The 20,720-nt window shown below is 53.4% G+C and overlaps 1 protein-coding gene across 1 annotated transcript in view; it reads left to right on the top strand.

The window, feature by feature from the left end:
- Positions 1 to 20,720, top strand: part of huwe1 (HECT, UBA and WWE domain containing E3 ubiquitin protein ligase 1) — a 38,661-nt gene that overhangs the window by 1,142 nt on the left and 16,799 nt on the right. Inside the window, exons 3-49 of the mRNA XM_067240699.1 lie at positions 2,593 to 2,642; positions 2,849 to 2,918; positions 3,027 to 3,125; positions 3,390 to 3,596; positions 3,732 to 3,884; positions 3,997 to 4,059; positions 4,206 to 4,283; positions 4,395 to 4,442; positions 4,558 to 4,726; positions 5,098 to 5,198; positions 5,519 to 5,669; positions 5,825 to 5,952; positions 6,782 to 6,922; positions 7,055 to 7,262; positions 7,399 to 7,500; positions 7,714 to 7,794; positions 7,991 to 8,097; positions 8,638 to 8,815; positions 8,907 to 8,998; positions 9,296 to 9,498; positions 9,743 to 9,800; positions 10,029 to 10,205; positions 10,546 to 10,791; positions 10,943 to 11,076; positions 11,214 to 11,329; positions 11,516 to 11,698; positions 11,931 to 12,147; positions 12,395 to 12,517; positions 12,705 to 12,942; positions 13,098 to 13,250; positions 13,429 to 13,464; positions 14,221 to 14,277; positions 14,904 to 15,026; positions 15,185 to 15,280; positions 15,380 to 15,649; positions 15,876 to 16,028; positions 16,218 to 16,345; positions 16,502 to 16,583; positions 16,721 to 16,897; positions 17,122 to 17,266; positions 17,374 to 17,831; positions 18,168 to 18,363; positions 18,658 to 18,825; positions 18,911 to 19,059; positions 19,160 to 19,226; positions 19,406 to 19,629; positions 20,102 to 20,313. Of these exons, the coding sequence (XP_067096800.1) occupies positions 2,874 to 2,918; positions 3,027 to 3,125; positions 3,390 to 3,596; positions 3,732 to 3,884; positions 3,997 to 4,059; positions 4,206 to 4,283; positions 4,395 to 4,442; positions 4,558 to 4,726; positions 5,098 to 5,198; positions 5,519 to 5,669; positions 5,825 to 5,952; positions 6,782 to 6,922; positions 7,055 to 7,262; positions 7,399 to 7,500; positions 7,714 to 7,794; positions 7,991 to 8,097; positions 8,638 to 8,815; positions 8,907 to 8,998; positions 9,296 to 9,498; positions 9,743 to 9,800; positions 10,029 to 10,205; positions 10,546 to 10,791; positions 10,943 to 11,076; positions 11,214 to 11,329; positions 11,516 to 11,698; positions 11,931 to 12,147; positions 12,395 to 12,517; positions 12,705 to 12,942; positions 13,098 to 13,250; positions 13,429 to 13,464; positions 14,221 to 14,277; positions 14,904 to 15,026; positions 15,185 to 15,280; positions 15,380 to 15,649; positions 15,876 to 16,028; positions 16,218 to 16,345; positions 16,502 to 16,583; positions 16,721 to 16,897; positions 17,122 to 17,266; positions 17,374 to 17,831; positions 18,168 to 18,363; positions 18,658 to 18,825; positions 18,911 to 19,059; positions 19,160 to 19,226; positions 19,406 to 19,629; positions 20,102 to 20,313 (6,740 nt within the window). The 5' untranslated portion in view covers positions 2,593 to 2,642; positions 2,849 to 2,873. The remainder of the gene's footprint in view (positions 1 to 2,592; positions 2,643 to 2,848; positions 2,919 to 3,026; positions 3,126 to 3,389; positions 3,597 to 3,731; positions 3,885 to 3,996; positions 4,060 to 4,205; positions 4,284 to 4,394; positions 4,443 to 4,557; positions 4,727 to 5,097; positions 5,199 to 5,518; positions 5,670 to 5,824; positions 5,953 to 6,781; positions 6,923 to 7,054; positions 7,263 to 7,398; positions 7,501 to 7,713; positions 7,795 to 7,990; positions 8,098 to 8,637; positions 8,816 to 8,906; positions 8,999 to 9,295; positions 9,499 to 9,742; positions 9,801 to 10,028; positions 10,206 to 10,545; positions 10,792 to 10,942; positions 11,077 to 11,213; positions 11,330 to 11,515; positions 11,699 to 11,930; positions 12,148 to 12,394; positions 12,518 to 12,704; positions 12,943 to 13,097; positions 13,251 to 13,428; positions 13,465 to 14,220; positions 14,278 to 14,903; positions 15,027 to 15,184; positions 15,281 to 15,379; positions 15,650 to 15,875; positions 16,029 to 16,217; positions 16,346 to 16,501; positions 16,584 to 16,720; positions 16,898 to 17,121; positions 17,267 to 17,373; positions 17,832 to 18,167; positions 18,364 to 18,657; positions 18,826 to 18,910; positions 19,060 to 19,159; positions 19,227 to 19,405; positions 19,630 to 20,101; positions 20,314 to 20,720) is intronic.

Below are 20,720 nucleotides of genomic sequence, written 5' to 3'. Positions count from 1 at the left end.
AAGTAACCTGTATTTGTTGAAGAAAAGCATTAGGATTTAGTTATTATTGCAAACATGTATTTCTTATAAATTTAAGATATTTACCCATGGTGAAGGGCCATATATATGTCTCCTCAGACAGCTTTTGAAAGTCTCCTTATTTCTGTAGACCAGTAGAGTTGTTAGATAGGGTATTTGCAATAATTTAAGTGTTTATTTGCTAATTCATTGATGTACATGTAGTGTTTGCCTTTAAAGTGCAAGTAAAATGTTTTAATTCTGCAAGATGTGGTTGCTTGTTGGTGGCGATGGCCTTTCTCTCATGTTACTTAGGTAGAGCTTGGCTATTATCTAGGGCATTTTGTTTTTTCTTTATTTGTGGATTAAGTGACTGAAACTTATGAATTGTTACTTCATTAGAAGGAACGTTTATTTTCTAATTTGTTTAGTTGCAGAAAGTGGAAATATCTGGTTGTGTTGGGTATGCGGTACAATTTAATTGTCCCTCATAACGATATATCAGTTGAATATAAATTACTCTTGAGGTTAAATGCACAATATAATGCACAGGGAATGGCAGTAAAATACAAAACAATTGAATCAGGCATGGTCATACTTTTGCACACCATTTGTTGAAACATGGTGCAGGCACGCGCGCTCACTAAACTCAAGGCAAATATAAAAAATTAAAAAAAGAAAACTGAACATATGAATCGTCTCTTCAGATGTAATATACTGGTACGTAGAATTGCTGAATGAAAACAGAAATACACCAACTCGAACAATGTCACGTTAGGCCCAATTGGGGGAATGATTCAGCGGGTTATTATGCGTTTCAGCTAGCTCGCTAACAAACTAGCTTGCCAGCGCGTGTGCGGTAAGTGCGAGCATCTTGATGCCTCTCTAGCTAGCAGAAATAGGCAGTCTAGAGATGGAACACAATGCTGGGCGTCATATCTCAATTCAACTCATTGATGTAGCGTAAGTTGACTGTGGTCCGTATCCGAGTTTTGATTGCGGTATGTGTTGGTGCGTTTGTGTGTTGTTGAGAATGCAGGTATTGGCGAGCACGGAGCTTGCGGCCTATTAGCTTGCAGTCTACTGCAGCCGGCCGCTAAATTGGTTGAAAACAGCAGCAGCGTGCTCTAGTCTAGCAGTCTGAGGAATGCATAATGGATGGCTAATGTTAGCTAGCAGTGGTGGCTCTTAAATAGCTAGCTAGCTTGTACAGAATTACTTGATTATTTGACGGAGTTAAGTTATAGCAATAGCTTCCATAGAAATCGCATTATCTAATGAAACATTTTAAGGGTTTGCACCTTGTTGGTTGACGTTAGCTGACATTAGTCTTCATAATGTGTTGACATCTTCCGACGCAACATGCAACTACAAGCGAGCTAACCACCTAGCTTGCTACCTGCAACTAGTCCCAGCAATTATTGATAAGTCACTACCTAAGTAAATACTGCTACGTAATTGCTAGTTATAATAACCGTTCTTATATAGTCTCTTCAGTTTGGTCTGTAAGTCAGTCATGATGGGCAGCCCTGTTTTGCTTTGCTGGCTTCATAGCTAGCCAACATACGTCAATATTTTACTGCTACCGTTAGCAAGCTTACTGCTGCTAACAAGTTACTCATCAATTAGCACTAGATGGCTTACGTCTGCTGTTGTTGAGTCCTGATTTTTGTAGTTGTTAACATAGTTGGCTATTTATTCATTGTTGCTTTGACTTGAAATGTATAATTTTGTTTTAGCTAGGTAAGCAGTGTAATGCGTGGCTTGCTTGTTTAGCTATCTAGCTAGTGATACACCAGCTTCATTGTGTTGAATTCTGTTTTGAATCTGTCCCTGCACTGGACCGCACGAAAGCGCTAGCTACCAATCTCTAACATCCGCCATGCCAGTTATTGCTTGAATCATATTTTCAGATGGCTAAATGTTTTCTATTGTGGTCATACATTTTTCTGCTCTAATTTAGACCCGCCCCCTTAAATATCCTCACTTGATTGGTGTTGTTCCCTCACAAGAACAACGCATTTTTCTGTCCGCAGTTGTGGTGTTAGTCATTCCAAATAATCAGTCGAGGTACCTGACTTAAATGTAAAATGTCTATCAACTTAACACAACACATGCCTAAAACAGAGTATCAGATCATGTTGGGACATGCTGAGAGAAAGTGAAATAAGCTTTAGCTACATGGATTGTTGGTTAGCAATTATTGGTGATTCAAATGTGAATGGATTGATTGATGGTCAGATTGATCCTCAACCTTGTGATTGTTCACAAGCTTTCGTTTGGTACAATGGCATAATACATTGTTGTTGTTGTTCTGAGTCACCAGTTGCCTTTGACCCTATATACCAGTAGCCTACACACACTGGCATACCTGTCTGGAGTGTGCAGACTCTGCACAACTGGGCAGATTGTTTTCACTCAGCTCTGTCTGTTAGGAATTGTATTGGACAAAGCAAACAATTCATAAGAGAAATTTTTCTAGCATTTTAAAGTCAAAATGCGGATAGGCATGCATGGACAAATGGTGCCCTGGTTACTGTGGTTCCTCTTAATCCCATTAATTGATCATCTAATCAACACATTTTCTTGTTGCAGGTATTGCAAATGAAACATGCTGTTAAGTGGGTATTGTGAAATTACTTACTGTAAGTATTCTTTGAAGTTCTTTCTGCTTGTTACAAAATAATAATAATCTGTATAAACCCCCTGTTTAAACGCCATGTATGAGAGTAACACTGGGCACAGAGATGCCCTGAGATCAATGTTGACTTGCTTATCTCACACCACTTTATCAAATGTATCGCTCAGTATGCAAACGGACTGCCTGTGAGCCACCCTCATGTCTCAACAGGAGCAACACATAGAGAGTAGCGACCATGAAGGTCGACAGAAGCAAGTTGAAGAAAACCCCCACAGAAGCTGTGAGTATGCAGAGCGTGAGCCGTGCCTCGGACACCGCTACCCGCATGCTCGTGCTATTCATTCATCCCTCTCTGTCTTCATCTCTGTCTCCCTGTCCTCTTCCACAGCCTGCGGACTGCAGGACGCTGATAGAGAAGCTTAAGGGATGCAGCGACGAGCAACTGCTGCTGGAGCTGCAGCACATCAAGACCTGGAATATTGGCAAGGTGAGGACAGATGCCTGTCTCACCATTGTAACCCCCCCCACTGGTTCCAGTTAGAAAAGGCTCTTGAATGTCAGGTTTGAGGATGACGGAGGTGGCGACATTTTGGGTTGTCCAGTGCCCACAGCAGGATTTTCCCAGCACATGAGATCAAGCTGACCTCGGGGTCACCAAGGAAACCTCATCTTAGTACCCTGTCATGACAAGTGAAACGACGCCTATAAGTGTCTATAGACATTAACTTCTGACCTTTCCGTGGCCCACCAGTGTGAGCTGTACCACTGGGTGGACCTGCTGGACCGATTCGATGGCATCCTGTGCGACGCGGGCCAGACGGTGGAGAACATGTCGTGGCTGCTGGTGTGTGACCGGCCGGACAACGGGCAGCTCAAGGCCCTGCTGCTGGCCGTGCTCAACTTCACGGCCCTGCTCATCGAGTACAGCTTCTCCAGGCACCTCTACAGCTCCATAGAGGTAGGAGGCATGGATTGTGTGTGTGTGTGTGATTGGTCACCGATCAGAAAAGAAGGCTTCCGAGACGTTTTGTTCGTCTTGTTCTTATTTGGCTCCTCCTTCACGTTCTCCGTCGTTCTCCTCTTGTGTTCCCAGCACCTGACCACCCTGCTGGCGTCCTGCGACATGCAGGTGGTGCTGTCGGTGCTGAACCTCCTCTACGTGTTCAGCAAGCGCTCCAACTACATCACCAGACTGGGATCGGACAAGAGGACCCCCCTACTGGCCCGTCTACAGCACCTGGCCGAGGTATATATGCAGGTTAACCCCTCGCCTCCCCTCAGCTCTCTTCTACACGTTGGCCATACAGACACTGGTATTGTATGAAGAGGTGGCTGTTTCATACACGTTTCTCCTGCAGAGCTGGGGAGGGAAGGAGAATGGCTTTGGCCTGGCCGAGTGCTGCAGGGACCTGCCCATGACGGTGAGCACCTGTCGTCTCACCCCCAATGACCCATCCAATTGCTTGATACGTTGTAAACAATATCCCTTTTTCCCCTGTCTAAATGCCACTAATGCCTATTTCTCCCCCCCCCATCCCTGTCGGTGTCTCCTTGGCGACCTGAGCAGAAGTACCCTCCCAGTGCCACCACGCTACACTTTGAGTTCTATGCTGAACCTGGGCCCGAGGTCAAAGTGGAGAGGAAGGTGATGAGAAACACCACACCTCGTCTGGCACAAGGCCAGTGTGTCAGCTGTCCGCTGGCAGAGGTGGCTCTTACTGACCCTTGTGTGAAATTCTCTCTTCCCACACAGCAGACTAGTAGTAACACACTACACTACATCCACATTGAACAGCTGGACAAGGTAAGGGGCCGCTGTCGCTCACCAGATATGGAACATGGAAGCCCAGTCAAACTACTTTTGCTTGCTCTCCTAATGACCTTAACCCCATGTCGTCTCCTCCTCCTCTCTCCCTCAGATCTCTGAGAGCCCGTCTGAGATCATGGAGTCCCTGACGGTGATGTACAACATCCCGAAGGATAAGCAGACCCTGCTGTTCACACACATCCGTCTGGCCCACGGCTTCTCCAACCACAAGAAGAGACTGCAGGCCGTACAGGCGCGCCTACATGCCATCTCCATACTTGGTTAGTACCAGTACCATCGCCATACTGGGTTAGTACCAGTACCATCGCCATACTGGGTTAGTACCAGTACCATCTCCATACTGGGTTAGTACCAGTACCATCGCCATACTGGGTTAGTACCAGTACCATCTCCATACTGGGTTAGTACCAGTACCATCTCCATACTTGGTTAGTACCAGTACCATCGCCATACTGGGTTAGTACCAGTACCATATCTCCAAACCACCATAAAGAGAGATACTTTGCTGTGTCGCCAAGACACGTGGTTGGTTGATGGTCAGTAGCTTCAAAACATTCCACCACTAACCACTGCCTTCTCCCAACGCCACTGTAGTCATCATTGTGCTCGCTCTCTCTCTCTCTCCCCCCAGTTTACTCCAACGCACTCCAGGAGTCCGCCAACAGTATTCTGTACAACGGCTTGATAGAGGAGCTGGTGGATGTGCTGCAGATCACAGACAAACAGCTTGTGGTAAGGAACGTCTGTGTGCCTGTCTCTCCCTTGGTCCCGGGCACTGCCCTGTGCCACCCCGCTCTGGTGGGCCAGCGCCACATTCCAGGCGTAGGTGTGAAGTAGGACCCACTGTTCTCCGCAGTCATGCCAAGTCATGAATGATTGGGAGTGTTGTCATGATCTGCAAGGACACACCCTTTATGCTGAACATGCATTCAGCATTCAACAGACATTCCTAACCCCCCCCCCCCCCCCCCCATCACGGCTTCAACGTGTCATTGCGGTTGAGCGTCAGTGCGTCTTCTCTAAAAGCTGCTTTCCCCTCCTCCTCCAACCAGGACATCAAGGCAGCGTCTCTGCGCACGCTCACCTCGATCGTGCACCTGGAGAGGACGCCCAAGCTGTCCAACATCATCGACTGCACCGGCACCGCCTCCTACCACGGCTTCCTGCCCGTGCTGGTGCGCAACTGCATACAGGCCATGATAGGTGAGCCGGCGCCACACGCTCAGGACCGGGCTCTGTCTGCGGTTGACGGTTCCTGCGAATGAGATGGGAGTATTTTCATCTCGGATGGTTGGATGGATCGAAGGATTCCTAGATGAAAAGTGACGTTGTTGCCACCCTGCCTGCATTTTCCCCAGACCCCCTGATGGAGCCCTACCCGCACCAGTTTGCCACGGCCCTGTTCTCCTTCCTCTACCACCTGGCCAGCTACGACGCCGGGGGCGAGGCCCTGGTCTCCTGCGGCATGATGGAGGCCCTGCTGAAGGTGAGCCGCCACGCTGGCTACCCCCGCTCTGTTTAGCCCCTCCAACTCCCACAGGTCTGACGGCCCTCTGACCTGGTCGGGAAGTCTGCAGCATCGCGTTAGAATGGCCGTCACTTCTGTCGCCTTCTGGAGTCTCAGAAGAAGATTACAGCTCACGTCAAGGGTTATTCTGTTGAGATTTTGCCAAATGTTTAGCATTTTCAAGATGAGACCATACTAAGGCTGTAAAGAGGTATTTAATGAGTAGCGTTACAAATATGTGATTGATCGAATGTGGGTCCCACAGCGTAACATCACATGTGATTTCGAACATTCCATTTGAATGTTTTCCGATAGACAAATACTATGCAACAAATGCTTTAGTATGGCTTCAAAATGTACTAATGAGAAGGCTAACAAGTAACTAAGAGTTTCTCTTAGCATTGCTAAGGGTATTATGCTACGTAAGCTAACTAAAACTAGCTAGCTACTGTTTCTGAAAAAGAAACTTGCGCTGTGGGGATCGTTGGAAATATTTAGAACTCACTCAGCTAAATGTTAATACATTTGAGGGTTTGTCTGCCCACTGCAGCTGTTCAGATTCCTCTGTCTGACCTCTAAGTCTCTGTGAGAACTCAGAAGTAATGCTTCACTACTCAATACATATTCCAGTGTGCTTGTGTAAAGACTTGATCAATACATGTTGAGACCTTGAATGGAAAGGGAAATGAATGTGTTCAAATGGAGCCCTCGTCTATCCAACACATGCCTGCTTGCAGTGTTCGAGTCCTAATGTCTGCTAACACTCAATCTGATGTTGTCCATTCTGTGTGTGTGTGTGTGCGCGCAGGTGATTAAGTTCCTGGGGGACGAGCAGGACCAGATCACCTTTGTGACGCGGGCAGTCCGGGTGGTGGACCTCATCACCAATCTGGACATGGCTGCCTTTCAGTCCCACAGCGGCCTTACCATCTTCATCAGCAGACTGGAGGTACACACACACACACACACACACACACAGTCATCCTCCAGGTCTGACGCAGCCCTCTAAGCCGTCTGCTCAAAGTCAACAAAGCACATGCCTGTATTAACACCTCCCTCCAACACTCCTCTGTCCGTGCAGCATGAGGTGGACCTTTCCAGGAAAGAGTGCCCTTTCGTCATCAAGCCAAAGATCCAGAGGCCCGGGGCGTCGGCCGAGTCTGAGGACATGGACACAGACATGGACGTGTCTGAGGTTGCCATGGAGAGCAGCCCGGGGCCCTCCTCCGGCCCCGCCTCCGCCAAGCCCGACTCAGACAGCCGGGCGCAGAGCAGCGCGCCGCGACCAGGTAAACACACACACACACGTGTACCTGCTCTCTGTCACCTGTCACCGCCACACAATACTCCACACGCGTCAGTCCCACAATATCAACATGCACACTCCCTGTGTGTTCATGCACACTTCCTGTGTGTTCTCCCCAGGTGTGCAGTGCATCCCCCAGAGAGCCGCTCTGTTGAAGTCCATGCTCAACTTCTTAAAGAAAGCTATCCAAGACCCCGCCTTCTCTGACGGCATCCGCCACGGTAAGCCCCTCCCCCACACCCCCCCCCCCCCCTCCTAATACACACCCTGACCCAGGAGTCAAGTCCCCCACATAGCTACGGGCAGCTAACCTCAGCAGTAGGCCACAAGCAGCATCGAGGCCACAGATATGTACCACTATGCAAATCAAATCCTGTTTTTTCTCCCATCCACCTCTTGTCTCCCCATCCTCCTGTCTTCCCCTCTCTCTGCAGTAATGGACGGGTCCTTGCCTACCTCACTCAAGCACATCATCAGTAATGCCGAGTATTACGGGCCCTCTCTCTTCCTGCTGGGTGAGTCCACTGGGCCAAGGAGGGGCCTGCACCCACATGAAGTGACTGGATAAATAACACGCCTGCCCCCCCCCCTGCCCCCCCCTTTACTGAAGCTCCGCTGTCTCTGGACACTTGGTCTTTGGAAACCATGGTGATTCTGTAACATTGTCCTGTTCCTCTCTCCTGTATCTCTCTCCACCCCCCCACCCCACAGCTACGGAGGTGGTGACTGTGTTTGTGTTCCAGGAGCCGTCTCTCCTCTCCTCCCTGCAGGATAACGGCCTCACTGATGTCATGCTGCATGCCCTCCTCATCAAAGACGTGAGTGTGCCAGCACTCCCTCCCTCCTCCTGCTCCTCTATCTGTTTCTCTCTCTCTCTCTGTTTCTCATCCACTCACTCTACCCTTCTCACTGCTCATTTTCCCTCACTGCTCCCCCTCTCCTCTCCTCCACGTTTTTAGAAAATGTTTAAATGTCACATTCTCACTCTCTTTCCTGCGGGCGTACACACAGCAGCACAGTCTCTCCCCTCCCACGACACACACACACACCTTTCTCCCACTCTCCATGCTCCACCCGGATCCCTCACCTCCACTCTGGCACACAACACTGGACGAAGCCTTTGGCCATTAGGTTTTCCCTCTTGTCGTCGTCCTCTTCCTGCTCCCCCCCCCTCCCGCCTCTCCTCCTCGGCCCTCATTGCCTTTGCGTTTTGGTTCCCTGCCTCCCTCGAGTTGACCCCTCCCTCGCCACTCTGTCTCTCACCCTCTCTCTCTTCCTCCCCTTCTTTTCTCTCTCTCTTTCTCTCTCTCTCTCTCTTTTCTGCCTTTTTCTCTCTCTCACAGTCTCTCTCTCTGCAGGTGCCCGCCACGCGCGAGGTGCTGGGCTCCCTCCCCAACGTGTTCAGCGCCCTGTGCCTGAACGCGCGTGGCCTGCACTCCTTCGTCCAGTGTCAGCCCTTCGAGCGCCTGTTCAAGGTGCTGCTCTCGCCGGACTACCTGCCCGCCATGCGCCGCCGCCGCAGCTCCGACCCGCTGGGTGAGTGTGTGTGTGTGTGTAGCTATGTAGTGTCGTTGAAAGTGAAAACATTTCTTGACGTGTGTGTGTGTGCACACGCTTGTGTCCCCAGGCGACACGGCGTCGAACCTGGGCAGCGCTGTGGACGAGCTGATGAGACACCAGCCCACTCTGAAGACCGACGCCACCACCGCCATCATCAAGGTGAACTAGCCTGCCACAGACACGCATGCCCCTTCATGGGTTACCAGCTCAAGGCGCATTCATAGCTTAAATGTGCATTTCATACCTACACACAGCACTGAAGTATTAAGCACCCAATGAATATTATCTTGAATGTGAAAATGTATTTTGTATTTGTGTGGCAGTATAAAAGAGCAATATTGAACATATTTATTTAGTCTTTAATTAATTTTAGGTAATTTGTGCGTTCAGTGCACAGTCCTGTATGTGTGTGTGTATAGGGTATTAACTGTCATATGAACGAACCCACTCCCCCAGTTACTGGAGGAGATCTGTAACCTGGGCCGCGCCCCGGAGTACATCTGCCAGAAGCCGTCCATCCAGAAGGCTGACGGCACGGTGGCCGTGCCCCCGGCCCGCTCCAGCCACGCGGCCGAGGAGGCGTCCAGTGAGGACGAGGAGGAGGAGGAGGCTCTGCACACCTTCAGCCAGCAGCAGGGGGAGCCAGAGAGCACCAGACAGTCAGTGCCCGTTGAACTGTATGACATTGAACAGATGTGGAAGTACACTGTTTTTCTTTCTTTTTTTTCTCTTTTTTTCCTTCCTTACTTAATTTCCCCCTCTCCCCCCCCCCCCCCCCCCCTCTCCCATCCTTCCTTTTGGCATGATCTTTCAGTTATCTTAATCCCTTTCCGTTCCCAGCGGGAGTGTTTGTGGTCGGAGGGTTGTAACCACGGCGTTCCTCTCTGTTCTTCTCCCCCTCAGGGTGGTTGGCACAGAGGAGAGGATACCCATCCCTCTCATGGACTACATTCTGAACGTGGTGCGTGTTTACCTTCTGGCACGGAATCAGGCCCTCCCATGGGCCCAAGTCCAATTTCAGGCGCTCTTGTTTTCTTAAGTGTTTGTTTACATCCCTGCCTAAATCATGAGCTAACCACCTACAGATTTGACCTGGAAAACCAATACAGTGTTTTGTTTGTTTGTTCTTCCTCCGCCGGGGTTCTGCATCAAAACACTAATCGTCTGTCGTTGTTGTGTTTTTCTCCAGATGAAGTTTGTGGAGTCCATCCTGAGCAACAACACCACGGACGACCACTGCCAGGAGTTTGTGAGCCAGAAGGGCCTGCTGCCCCTGGTGTCCATCCTGGGCCTGCCCAACCTGCCCATCGACTTCCCCACCTCGGCCGCCTGCCAGGCCGTGGCCGGGGTCTGCAAGTCCATACTGGTGAGGGCCCACGCTGGAGCACACGCTGGGAGGACGGGGGTACATTCAGGGCCTGTTCCCGGTTGACAGATGTGGGGGGGGGGGGGTGGGGTTATGTACAGGGTAGGGATGTCAAGCTAACATCCTTAACAGGTACAGATGGGCTATACCTGGACTCACCTACTGGATTGATGTGTGTCGGTTGTCTTATGTTGTAACAGGACGATCAGTGCCTGGGAATAGTTACCTCTGACAAGAATTTCTCACTTAATGAAAGCGTTGTCGCTTGTTGATGTGGGGGGGGGGAACCAACCCATGTGTGACTGCTGTAATGACCCATCTCTCCCCTCTGCTCGTCCAGACCCTCTCCCACGAGCCCAAGGTGCTCCAGGAGGGCCTGTGTCAGCTGGACAGCATCCTGTCCGCCCTGGAGCCGCTCCACCGGCCCATCGAGGTGCCCGGGGGCTCCGTGCTGCTCCGCGAGCTGGCCACGGCCGGCCACGTCACCGACGCCACCCTGTCGGCCCGCGCCACGCCGCTGCTGCACGCGCTCACCGCCGCGCACGCCTACATCCTCATGTTCGTCCACACCTGCCGCGTGGGACAGGTAAGAGCAGGGCTACGTGTGGCATGATAACTTGATATATAAATACACACAAGGGCATCAGAGTCTGGTTTAGTGTCGGGTGGGTTGGCGGGGCTGGGCTGTTTGTTGTAATGGAAGTGTAAGGCTGACAGACCTCCTGTCCTGCCGACAGAGCGAGATCCGAGCCATCTCTGTGAACCAGTGGGGCTCCCAGCTGGGCCTGAGTGTCCTGAACAAGCTGAGCCAGCTCTACTGCTCCTTGGTGTGGGAGAGCACTGTGCTGCTGTCTCTCTGCACCCCCAACAGGTCAGCACACCAACCTGCTCTTATCTCAGTGTTATCTTTAGCCCTTTTTCCCCCCTCAGTTGCTGTTTTACTTTCATTGCCAGTCTGTCTCTCTCTGAGTCGTCTTCTCTGACCCCCCTCTCCTCTGCCCCACCCAGCCTGCCCCCTGGCTGTGAGTTCGGCCAGGCTGACATGCAGAAGCTGGTGCCCAAGGAGGAGAAGCCGTCTGGCAGCAGCAGCTCCTCAGCAGCCGCCTCCACCTCCAGGAGAAGCGGTAATGCACACACACACACACATACTCCTCGCACCAACTACACACAGAGCTTCTCCTCACACAAATGTCACCTTTTATACACCCATTGGCTTGTGATTGAATGAGTAAATGGCGCAGAATCCCAAGTCCAGCTGTCCCTCTGCCCCCCCGGCCAGCTCTAACCCCCGTCTCTCTCCGCTCCTCCAGCTGACGCAGAGGCCGTGTCTGTGGACCCGTCCGCCCAGGGCCTGCTGGAGGGCATGGGGCTCGACGGGGACACGCTGGCCCCCATGGAGACCGACGAGCCCGCCGCCGCCGACCCCAAGGCCAAGTCGAAGCTCACCCCTGCCATGGCCACACGCATCAAGCAGATCAAGCCCCTGCTGTCTGGTGAGGGAGCCCCCCGGGCGGTACTGGCCGTCTTAGTCAGTGGATACTTTTCAGTCGCTTTAGATTCACTTGTTTTAGGCTGGTTCTATTTTAAGTTCTCTCTCCCTGGACAGTTTTTGGATCATTTCGAGGATATTGAAGATCGTTCTAAACGTCCTCCTCCCTCTCTTTGTCCCTTTTTTTCCTCTCCTTCTCTCACCCTCTCCCTCTCTCCCTCCTTCCCTCCATCCAGCCTCCTCCCGTCTGGGCAGGGCCCTGGCTGAGCTGTTTGGTCTGCTGGTCAAGCTGTGCGTGGGCTCCCCGGTGCGCCAGCGCCGCTCGCACCACGCCACCAGCACCGGCACGGCCCCCACGCCGGCCGCCCGCGCCACCGCCTCCTCCCTCACCAAGCTGCTCACCAAGGGCCTCAGCTGGCAGCCGCCGCCCTACACCCCCACGCCTCGCTTCAGGTACGGACGCTCCCGCAACCGGCCCGCACGGTTCAGCTGTGCGGTCAGAGTGGGTGCACCGGCCGTTTGCTGTCGGAAGGTCTAGGTGGAAATAAGGCTTCTTTTAAAATGTTGTGCTTGAATACCAATGCCATATGGGTACCGCAGAGCTAGGCAATTACAGGGAGCAAATGAAAAAAGGCACTATTTCTCTGGTGGTTTGAAGGCTGTTATGAAGGTGTAAAGTGAGAAGTGTCCCCTCCTCCAGACTGACCTTCTTCATCTGCTCTGTGGGCTTCACGTCGCCCATGCTGTTCGATGAGAGGAAGTACCCCTACCACCTCATGCTGCAGAAGTTCTTCTGCTCCGGCGGCCATGACGCCCTGTTCGAGTGAGTCGGCAAAAACCACAAACATGCCTTGTCATCCAAGATCAAGACACGTTGATCATTCCCTTTGTCAAAGTCCTTATCAGCAATTTGACACATGCGCAAAGGGAGTTTGAATGCGAATGAGTGTCGTGATAATGTCAGGTGTGTTCATCCGGCTGTACTGACTTCCATCTCTCTCTCCTCGCAGGACGTTTAACTGGGCCCTGTCCATGGGGGGCAAGGTGCCCGTGTCAGAGGGGCTGGAGCACGCCGACCTGCCCGACGGCACGGGCGAGTTCCTGGACGCCTGGCTGATGCTGGTGGAGAAGATGGTGAACCCCAGCACCGTGCTGGACTCTCCCCACTCCCTGCCCGCCAAGGTGCCCGGCATCACGCCCACCACGCCCCAGTTCAGCGCCCTGCGCTTCCTCATCGTCACTCAGAAGGTCGGTAGCAGCGCTGGGAGACAGCCAGGTCACGTTGAATTGTGTGTGAATTATGAGAGCGCGTGTGTGTGAGATGCTAATGGTTGTGCCGAGTGTGTGTGTGCTGGTGTGTGTTCCATTTCTTTAATATATCCCCTCCCCCCCTTTCTCTCTAGGCGGCGTTCAACTGCATCCGCAGCCTGTGGAACCGCAAGCCCCTGAAGGTGTACGGAGGCCGCATGGCTGAGTCCATGCTGGCCATCCTCTGCCACATCCTCCGGGGGGAGCCCGTCATCCAGGAGCGCCTGGCCAAGGAGAGGGAGGGCACGGCGCGGCCGGAGGAGGAAGGGCCCCCCGCAGGGCCCGTGGTGGCTGTCGGGGCCCCTGGAGCGCCCGTGGTGGTGGGGGAGGGGCCCCCAGGACCGGGGCCTGCGGCCGGAGGACCGCCTCCACCAGCAGCACCTCCACCAGCAGCAGCAGGAGGGGGTGGAGGAGGAGGAGGAGGAGGAGGGGGGGGTGGAGGAGGAAGTGGGGGAGGAGGAAGTGGGGGAGGTGGTGGTGGAGGTGGTAGTGGTGGTGGTGGTGGAGGAGGAGGAGGAGGTGGAGCGGACGACTCCACTAACTCTACCCCCAGGAGAGATCCTCAGGTCAACCAGCCCCAGCTAACTCAGGTGAGGGGGGCGGCGGAGGTTAGAAAAGGTGGTGGGGAGTGTGGAGGATTCTTTCTTATTTTTTGGGGAACACATTGCAATATCATTTTGCGTCATCCATCGCTTCAGTCTGTTTAATGATTGGCAAAAGATCTGGAATTGACACTGATCAAGCTGTTCTAACATATTTGACGTATCGCAACATATCGCTATGTTGACAACTGTCAGCCATTTCCAATAGCATTGTTGGCCACCTATATGCTAGCATTGTAAGCAGCCTACAGTAAGCTAGCATTGTTAGCCAGCAACAGTACGCTAGCATTGTTAGCCAGCTACAGTACGCTAGCATGTTAAGCCAGCTACAGTACGCTAGCATTGTTAGCCAGCAACAGTACGCTAGCATTGTTAGCCAGCTACAGTACGCTAGCATTGTTAGCCAGCTACAGTACGTTAGCATTGTTAGCCAGCTACAGTACGCTAGCATTGTTAGCCAGCTACAGTACGCTAGCATTGTTAGCTACCGTCTACCGTGGTGTCTAACACAGCTCATATGAGATGGAATTGACCTGTTGTCTGAAGACCTCTTCTTCCAGTCACACCCCTACTTCTCCCCTCTGGTCTGACGCTGGCCACTTTGTTCCCATGACAGGGAGGAAGCAGAGAGAGAGAGAGGCAGTCACAGGTCAACCTGCAGCAGCTCCAGCAGGTACTAGAGCCTACTGCAGGGAGAGGGGGAGGGTTAGGGTTAGCCTACTGCAGGGAGAGACCACAGCAGGATGGCGATGAGGAGAGGAGGGTAGAAGGTGGCGGGTTTGGAAGGAGTGGAGGGCAGGGGAAGAGGGTGATGAGGCGTGAGGAGAACAGGGAGCGGGAGAACGTGACAGAACAGCGTGAGAGCTGGAGGGCGGTTGGGTGAAGGAGAGAATCCACAAGTCAGATTTTACAGGGCAAAAGTTGAAAAGGTCAGAATGCTCGTGTAGAGAAAAACAGTGGTTTCAAAATAAAGGTGGCACCGGTTATGTGATGAGTTGGTGCAGAGGTGAGGGAAGGCATGCTGTTTCAGTTCCAGCATGCTGCTTCCTCCTGTCAGTACATCTTCCCCTCTTGAGTGTTCACTATCCACATTTAGACGGTTTCTTTCACAAACCTTTTATTTTCCGTTTCCTCGTCCATTGGATTCTGAAGTTTTTGCACCGTGAACAGCATCCCTCTCAGTGCTCCATCACCCATTATCTTGTTTTTCTGTCGTTGCCTCTCTGTGTCGGTCTCTGTGTGTCTGTCCCTCTCTGTGCCTCCCGCTGCTCTAACAGTGCGTGTGTGTTGTGCCTCCAGCTGATGGACATGGGTTTCTCCCGGGAGCACGCCATGGAGGCCCTGCTCAACACCAGCACCATGGAGCAGGCCACCGAGTACCTGCTCACACACCCTCCTCCACTGCTGAGCGGAGCTGTCAGAGTAAGACACGCACACACTCACACACTCCTCTCATCCCACGTTCTCACGTTGACGTATTTTCACGGACTGCGCTCTGAGCTTCAGTGCTCTCCCGAGCGTATCTGACTCGACTTTTGGGTCAGATCCCTGAGCTTGGGTTGCGTTTGTGCCCCCTGCAGGACCTCAGCATGTCTGAGGAGGACCAGATGATGAGGGCCATCGCCATGTCCCTGGGACAGGAGGTCAGCATGGAGCAGCGCTCCGACTCCCCAGAGGTACACACACACGCTTAACAACTCAGCCACACATGTACACCCCCCTCATACTCGGACACTGTCAAGCACACACTGTACACCCCCCCCCCCCCCTCCCAGGAGGCGGCGCGGCGGCGCGAGGAGGAGGACCGGCGTGCGCGGGAGCGCGCGGAGGAGGAGGAGGCCCGCTGCCTGGAGCGCTTCCTGGAGGCGGAGCCGCTGGACAGCGGCGAGCTGCACGCCTTCACAGACTCCATGCTGCCCGGCTGCTTCCACCTGCTGGACGAGCTGCCCGACACGGTGTACCGCCTCTGTGACCTGCTCATGACCGCCATCAAGAGGAACGGCCCCGAGTACCGAGACCTCATCCTGCGCCAGGTGGTCAACCAGGTCAGTGGTCATGGTGACCGTCCCGAGAGGGGTCCACGTGGGGGGAGGCCCCCTCCGTGGCTCAGGCTGGGAGGGGTTTAGGGGTTGGAATCACCCTGGGTCTCTTAACTCTGGTTTGAACTATGGATCACCTGTCTTCCCTCTCGGCAAGCTATCAAATCAAAGGATATCCAATCATCCCTGGGCTCCGTGTTGACGTGTGTGTGTGTGTGTGTCCGTGCTGCAGGTGTGGGAGGCGGCCGACGTGCTGATCAAGGCAGCCGTGCCCCTGACCACCAGCGACACCAAGACCGTGGCAGAGTGGACCAGACAGATGGCCACCCTGCCCCAGGCCTCCAACCTGGCAACCCGCATCCTGCTGCTCACGCTGCTGTTTGAGGTACGGGGGCCGAGGGCGGCCGGCCTTCTCTCTCTCCTGTTCTTCATAGGCGCGTCAGCACCTCAAATAATGATGGGAGGAGACATCTGGACTGTGTTATTGCTCAGAGCATCTCTACACGCATGTTCTGAGCTTTGATTGCGTCTGTATGTAAATGTGTGTGTGTGTGTGTGTGTGTGTGTGTTCCAGGAGCTGAAGCTGTCCTGCGCCCGCGTGGTGGAGAACAGCGGCATCCTGGCGGTGCTGACCAAGCTGCTGGAGGTGGTGCAGCCCTGCCTGCAGGCTGCTCAGGAGCAGAAGGACGTCCACACCCCCAAGTGAGACCCCAACACACACACACACACACACACCACCAACACAGGACTGACGGACGGCCCCCTGCTGGCTTAGCTTCTCCCGTGTCTCCCTACAGACATGCAGAGAGCGTATGCCTGCTGGTGTTTTAGCGCTGATCAGATCCTTGTTCTCCTCAGGTGGATCACCCCAGTGCTGCTCATCATCGACTTCTACGAGAAGATGGCCGTCTCATCCAAGCGCAGAGCCCAGATGAACAAGGTGAGAATCACACCTGGACACACACACACACACACCGAGGTCCCTAGCGTAGAGCAACGACAAGATCGGAATCCCTTCTTCCTACTTCACCACACACACACACACACACTACACGATCTTCTGTATTCCTCCTCCAGTACCTGCAGCCCAACGGGAACAACTGGCGTTGGTTTGACGACCGGTCGGGCCGCTGGTGCAGCTACAGCGCCTCCAACAACAGCACCATCGACTCGGCCTGGCGTGCCGGGGAGAGCAGCGTGCGCTTCACGGCCGGCCGCCGCAGATACACCGTGCAGTTCAACACCATGGTGCAGGTGAAGCCCGCCAACATGCCGCTGAAGACTTCTCTGGTTTTGGTTGTTTTTTTCTCTGTTGATTGTCCCTCTCTGATGTTTGAACTCTCTGGTGCTTTTGTTCAAAGATTTTGGCTTAAAATCCCCCCCCCCCTCCGACACACATACCCACCCACCTCCTGGCCTGTACTCCTGCCAGCAGTGATGTTTAACCCCTGTCACTACATCTGTTCTCTCCCCCCCAGGTGAATGAGGAGACTGGTAACAGGAGGCCTGTGATGCTGACTGTCCAGAGAGTGCCCCGCGTGCCCAAACCCTCCAAGGCAGGCAGCGTGGCCGACACCGAGAGAGAGGAGAGTAAGACCCTGGAGGAGACCCAGACAGACCCAGGTAACCACAGCCTCCACACCCCCGGAGAAGTCAACTCAAAGCCAGTCAACAGGTTTAGAAGTCCTGGTCGAACGTCTTACCACCCCCCCTACCTTCATTCTTCCCAGACTCCGCCTCCACCGCGGTGGAGATGAGCGCCCCCAAGGACGAGGGCCCCCAGCAGAAGGAGCCCCCCTCCTCCACGGGGCCCTCGGCGCCCCCGGCCCCCCCCTGCACCGGTCCGGACCCCCCCTCTTCCTCCTCCACCTCGGCGTCGGAGCGTTCCCCGGGCGGGGCCATCGTGGTGCAGGGCCTGACGGACGAGATGACCACGGTGCTGATCCGCGCCTGCGTCAGCATGATCAGCGTGCCGGTGGACCCCGACACGCTGCACGCCACGCTGCGCCTCTGCCTGCGCCTCACGCGCACCCACCACTACGCCATGATGTTCGCCGAGCTGAAGAGCACGCGCATGATCCTGGGGCTCACGCAGGGCTCCGGCTTCAACGGCTTCACACCGCTCGTCACGCTGCTGTTCCGGCACATCATCGAGGACCCGGCCACGCTGCGCCACACCATGGAGAAGGTGCGTCAGGCCTCGGGACCTCCCCGCGCACCGCCGATGTTTGGTTTCGCTTATGTCGTTTGGATTCTGGAAGGGTCGCTTTTTACTCGCACTCACTTGACAGTACGAGTCGAGAAAACACCTTTTTAGGCTTCTTTTTCGTGTAAATTTTTTTTTTTACTATGAATTACATGGCTCAAGATATATATTTTTTGTATTGGATTAATGGTTAAGATCACATAAACAACTACCCCACACACAATCATTATTATAAAAAATGTTATACAACTCGGATACACAGCACACTCGTGTAATGAAAACCGAATTAACGTAGTAGCGTCTGTGCCCCCCCCCCAGGTGGTGAGGTCTGCCGTGACCAGCGGGGCGGGCAGCACCACGTCAGGCGTGGTGTCCGGCAGCCTGGGCTCCCGGGAGATCAACTACATCCTGAGGGTCCTGGGCCCCGCCGCATGCCGCAACCCCGAGTGCTTCGCCGACACGGCCAACAGCTGCGTCCGCATCGCGCTGCCGGCACCCCGCGGGGCAGGCACCGGTGAGACCCCCAAACACCCTGTCACACCCTGTCATGGCAATGCACTCTGAACACTGTCATAAGAACTTCCTGACACAGTCGCTGAGTTGTGTTGATTGTCAGTAACCACACTGTGTTAGTTAGAACTTATACATTTAGTCATTTAGCAGACGCTCTTATCCAGAGCGATATAGGTCTTGGTTATCTGCTGCATTCTGTGTTTGGGGTTCTGTATGTAGCTTTGGGTCAAAGTTTCTAGTCAATGTCTTTTTGTTTTTGTTGGTATATTTACAAACCCTCTCCTTGTGGATCCAGCGTCAGACGACGAGTTTGAGAACCTGCGCATCAAGGGCCCCAACGCGGTGCAGCTGGTCAAGACCACGCCCCTCAAGCTGTCCCCGCTGCCCGCCATCCCAGACACCATCAAGGAGGTCATCTACGACATGCTCAACGCCCTGGCGGCCTACCACGCCCCCGAAGAGGGTACGACACTGTCCTCACTGGGGAGGCTGGAGGTTCAGTACGACCCCTAAGATGTTGGGTGCTAACTCTGTGTGTGTGTGTGTAGCTGAGCGTCCCGAGGAGCGTGCAGCGACGGCTCCAGCAGGTCCGGACCTGTGTCAGATCCTGCAGGATGTGGGCGACGACGTGTACCAGCAGTACAGACTCACACGGCAGGGCAGCGACTTTGACTCGCAGTCTGCCTTCCACATCAACGTAAGTGTGTGTGTGTGTGACGTGGACCATCGCTCTTTCCTAATAGACCTACATGGAGGTGTGTGTGTGTGTTGCTGACGGTGTGTTTCCCCCTCGCCAGGCTCAGGTGTTTGCTGCAGACGGAGGTGTGGCTGAGTCCTCCCAGTCTGGAACGCCCCAAGGAGAAGGTGAGCCCCCCCCCCGCAGTCCTGCTCCTCCAACTGAGGCTCCAGTGAGACGCTGGAACCTGGTTACAAAGGCTAGATTTGAAAAGAGGTTGATGTGGGACGGTTGGTGTCCCTGGCCCTACCTCTGTTTGAACACTGCTTGTGTGACAGTCAGTCAAGCCTCTCTCTTGGTCCCACAGCCTCCACGCCAGAGGAGATGCGAGAGGAGAAGAAGGAGGTGGAGGGGGAGAAGGGGGCCGGCTCGGAGGAGGGCAAGGGGGCCAAGGCCAAGGCCAGCAAGCCCCTGATGCCCACCTCCACCATCCTGCGCCTGCTGGCCGAGCTGGTGCGCTCCTACGTGGGCATCGCCACGCTCATCGCCTCCTACTGCTACACCGCCGGCCAATCAGAGCTCATCAAGGAGGTGAGCTCCAGAGACGAGTGCTTGGCTGTGTTGTAGTCGTGCTATTTTCTATGTCACCTTTAATTGGTATTATCGCATTTATTTATTTCAGAAAATAACCGGGCTTTGTTCAGTATTGGGTCAGACATCTGCCGCCTTTTAAGCAGTGTGTGTGTGGTGTTCTGGTTGTAATATTTTCTCCAATAGCACCGTATTTGTCCCTAGTTGCACAGACTTACAAAGCACACGATTCAATTCTGGGTCAGTTTCAGACCTGAGAAAGCGTGCTATTTATAAGACTGTAAACAGGCTTGTGTCTGACTCATTCCTGCTGTCCTCTGTGGAGCCACGCCAATTTGTAACACTTATTGTGACCCACAAAAGTATATCATTTCCCTCTGGCCTTAAAAACTCACAGCGCCACTTTCAACAATGCTTTTTTGACCTAAACCTCACCTGCCCGCCTCTCCTCTGCCCCCCCTCCCCCCAACAGGACTGCAGTGTTCTGGCCTTTGTCCTGGACCACCTGTTGCCTCACACCCAGAACTCTGAGGACAAGGACACCCCCGCCCTGGCACGCCTCTTCCTGGCCAGCCTGGCGGCCGCCGGCACGGGCACCGACGCCCAGGTGGCCCTGGTCAACGAGGTGAAGGCAGCGCTGAGTCGGGCGCTGGCCATGGCGGAGGGCACGGAGAAGCACGCCAGGTTGGTAGCGAAGGCAGGGTTACTCACTGCTCAGGAAACTTCTGGAATACTGAGGGGGAGTATTTTCCTTGGGGAGAACTGTGGCGATGAAACTAATTTAAACTGAAGTTTTGCACCAAGTTAGTCGGTCACGGAAATGCTATTTTTGCGGTCATAGAAACGTCCATGAACATGAAAAAAGGAGTTGTGTTCACTGGCGGCGGGAACCCCAGAAAGGCGTATAGTAGGGTTGCAACTAACGATTATTTTAATAATCGATTAATCTGTTGATTCTTTTTTCGATTAATCGATGAATCGGATAAAAAAAACGACAAAGCATTAATTTAAAACCCTTTATTCAAAAACAGAACTGACAATGCAAATTCACAGTATCACAGTATCTGTTTGAGGTTCTATATTCATAAAAA

This window comes from Osmerus mordax, chromosome 7 (genome assembly GCF_038355195.1).
Source record: "Osmerus mordax isolate fOsmMor3 chromosome 7, fOsmMor3.pri, whole genome shotgun sequence".
Classification (NCBI taxonomy): Eukaryota; Metazoa; Chordata; class Actinopteri; order Osmeriformes; family Osmeridae; genus Osmerus; species Osmerus mordax.
Note: the sequence above shows the minus strand (reverse complement) of the source record. Positions and strands in the feature narration are given on the sequence as shown.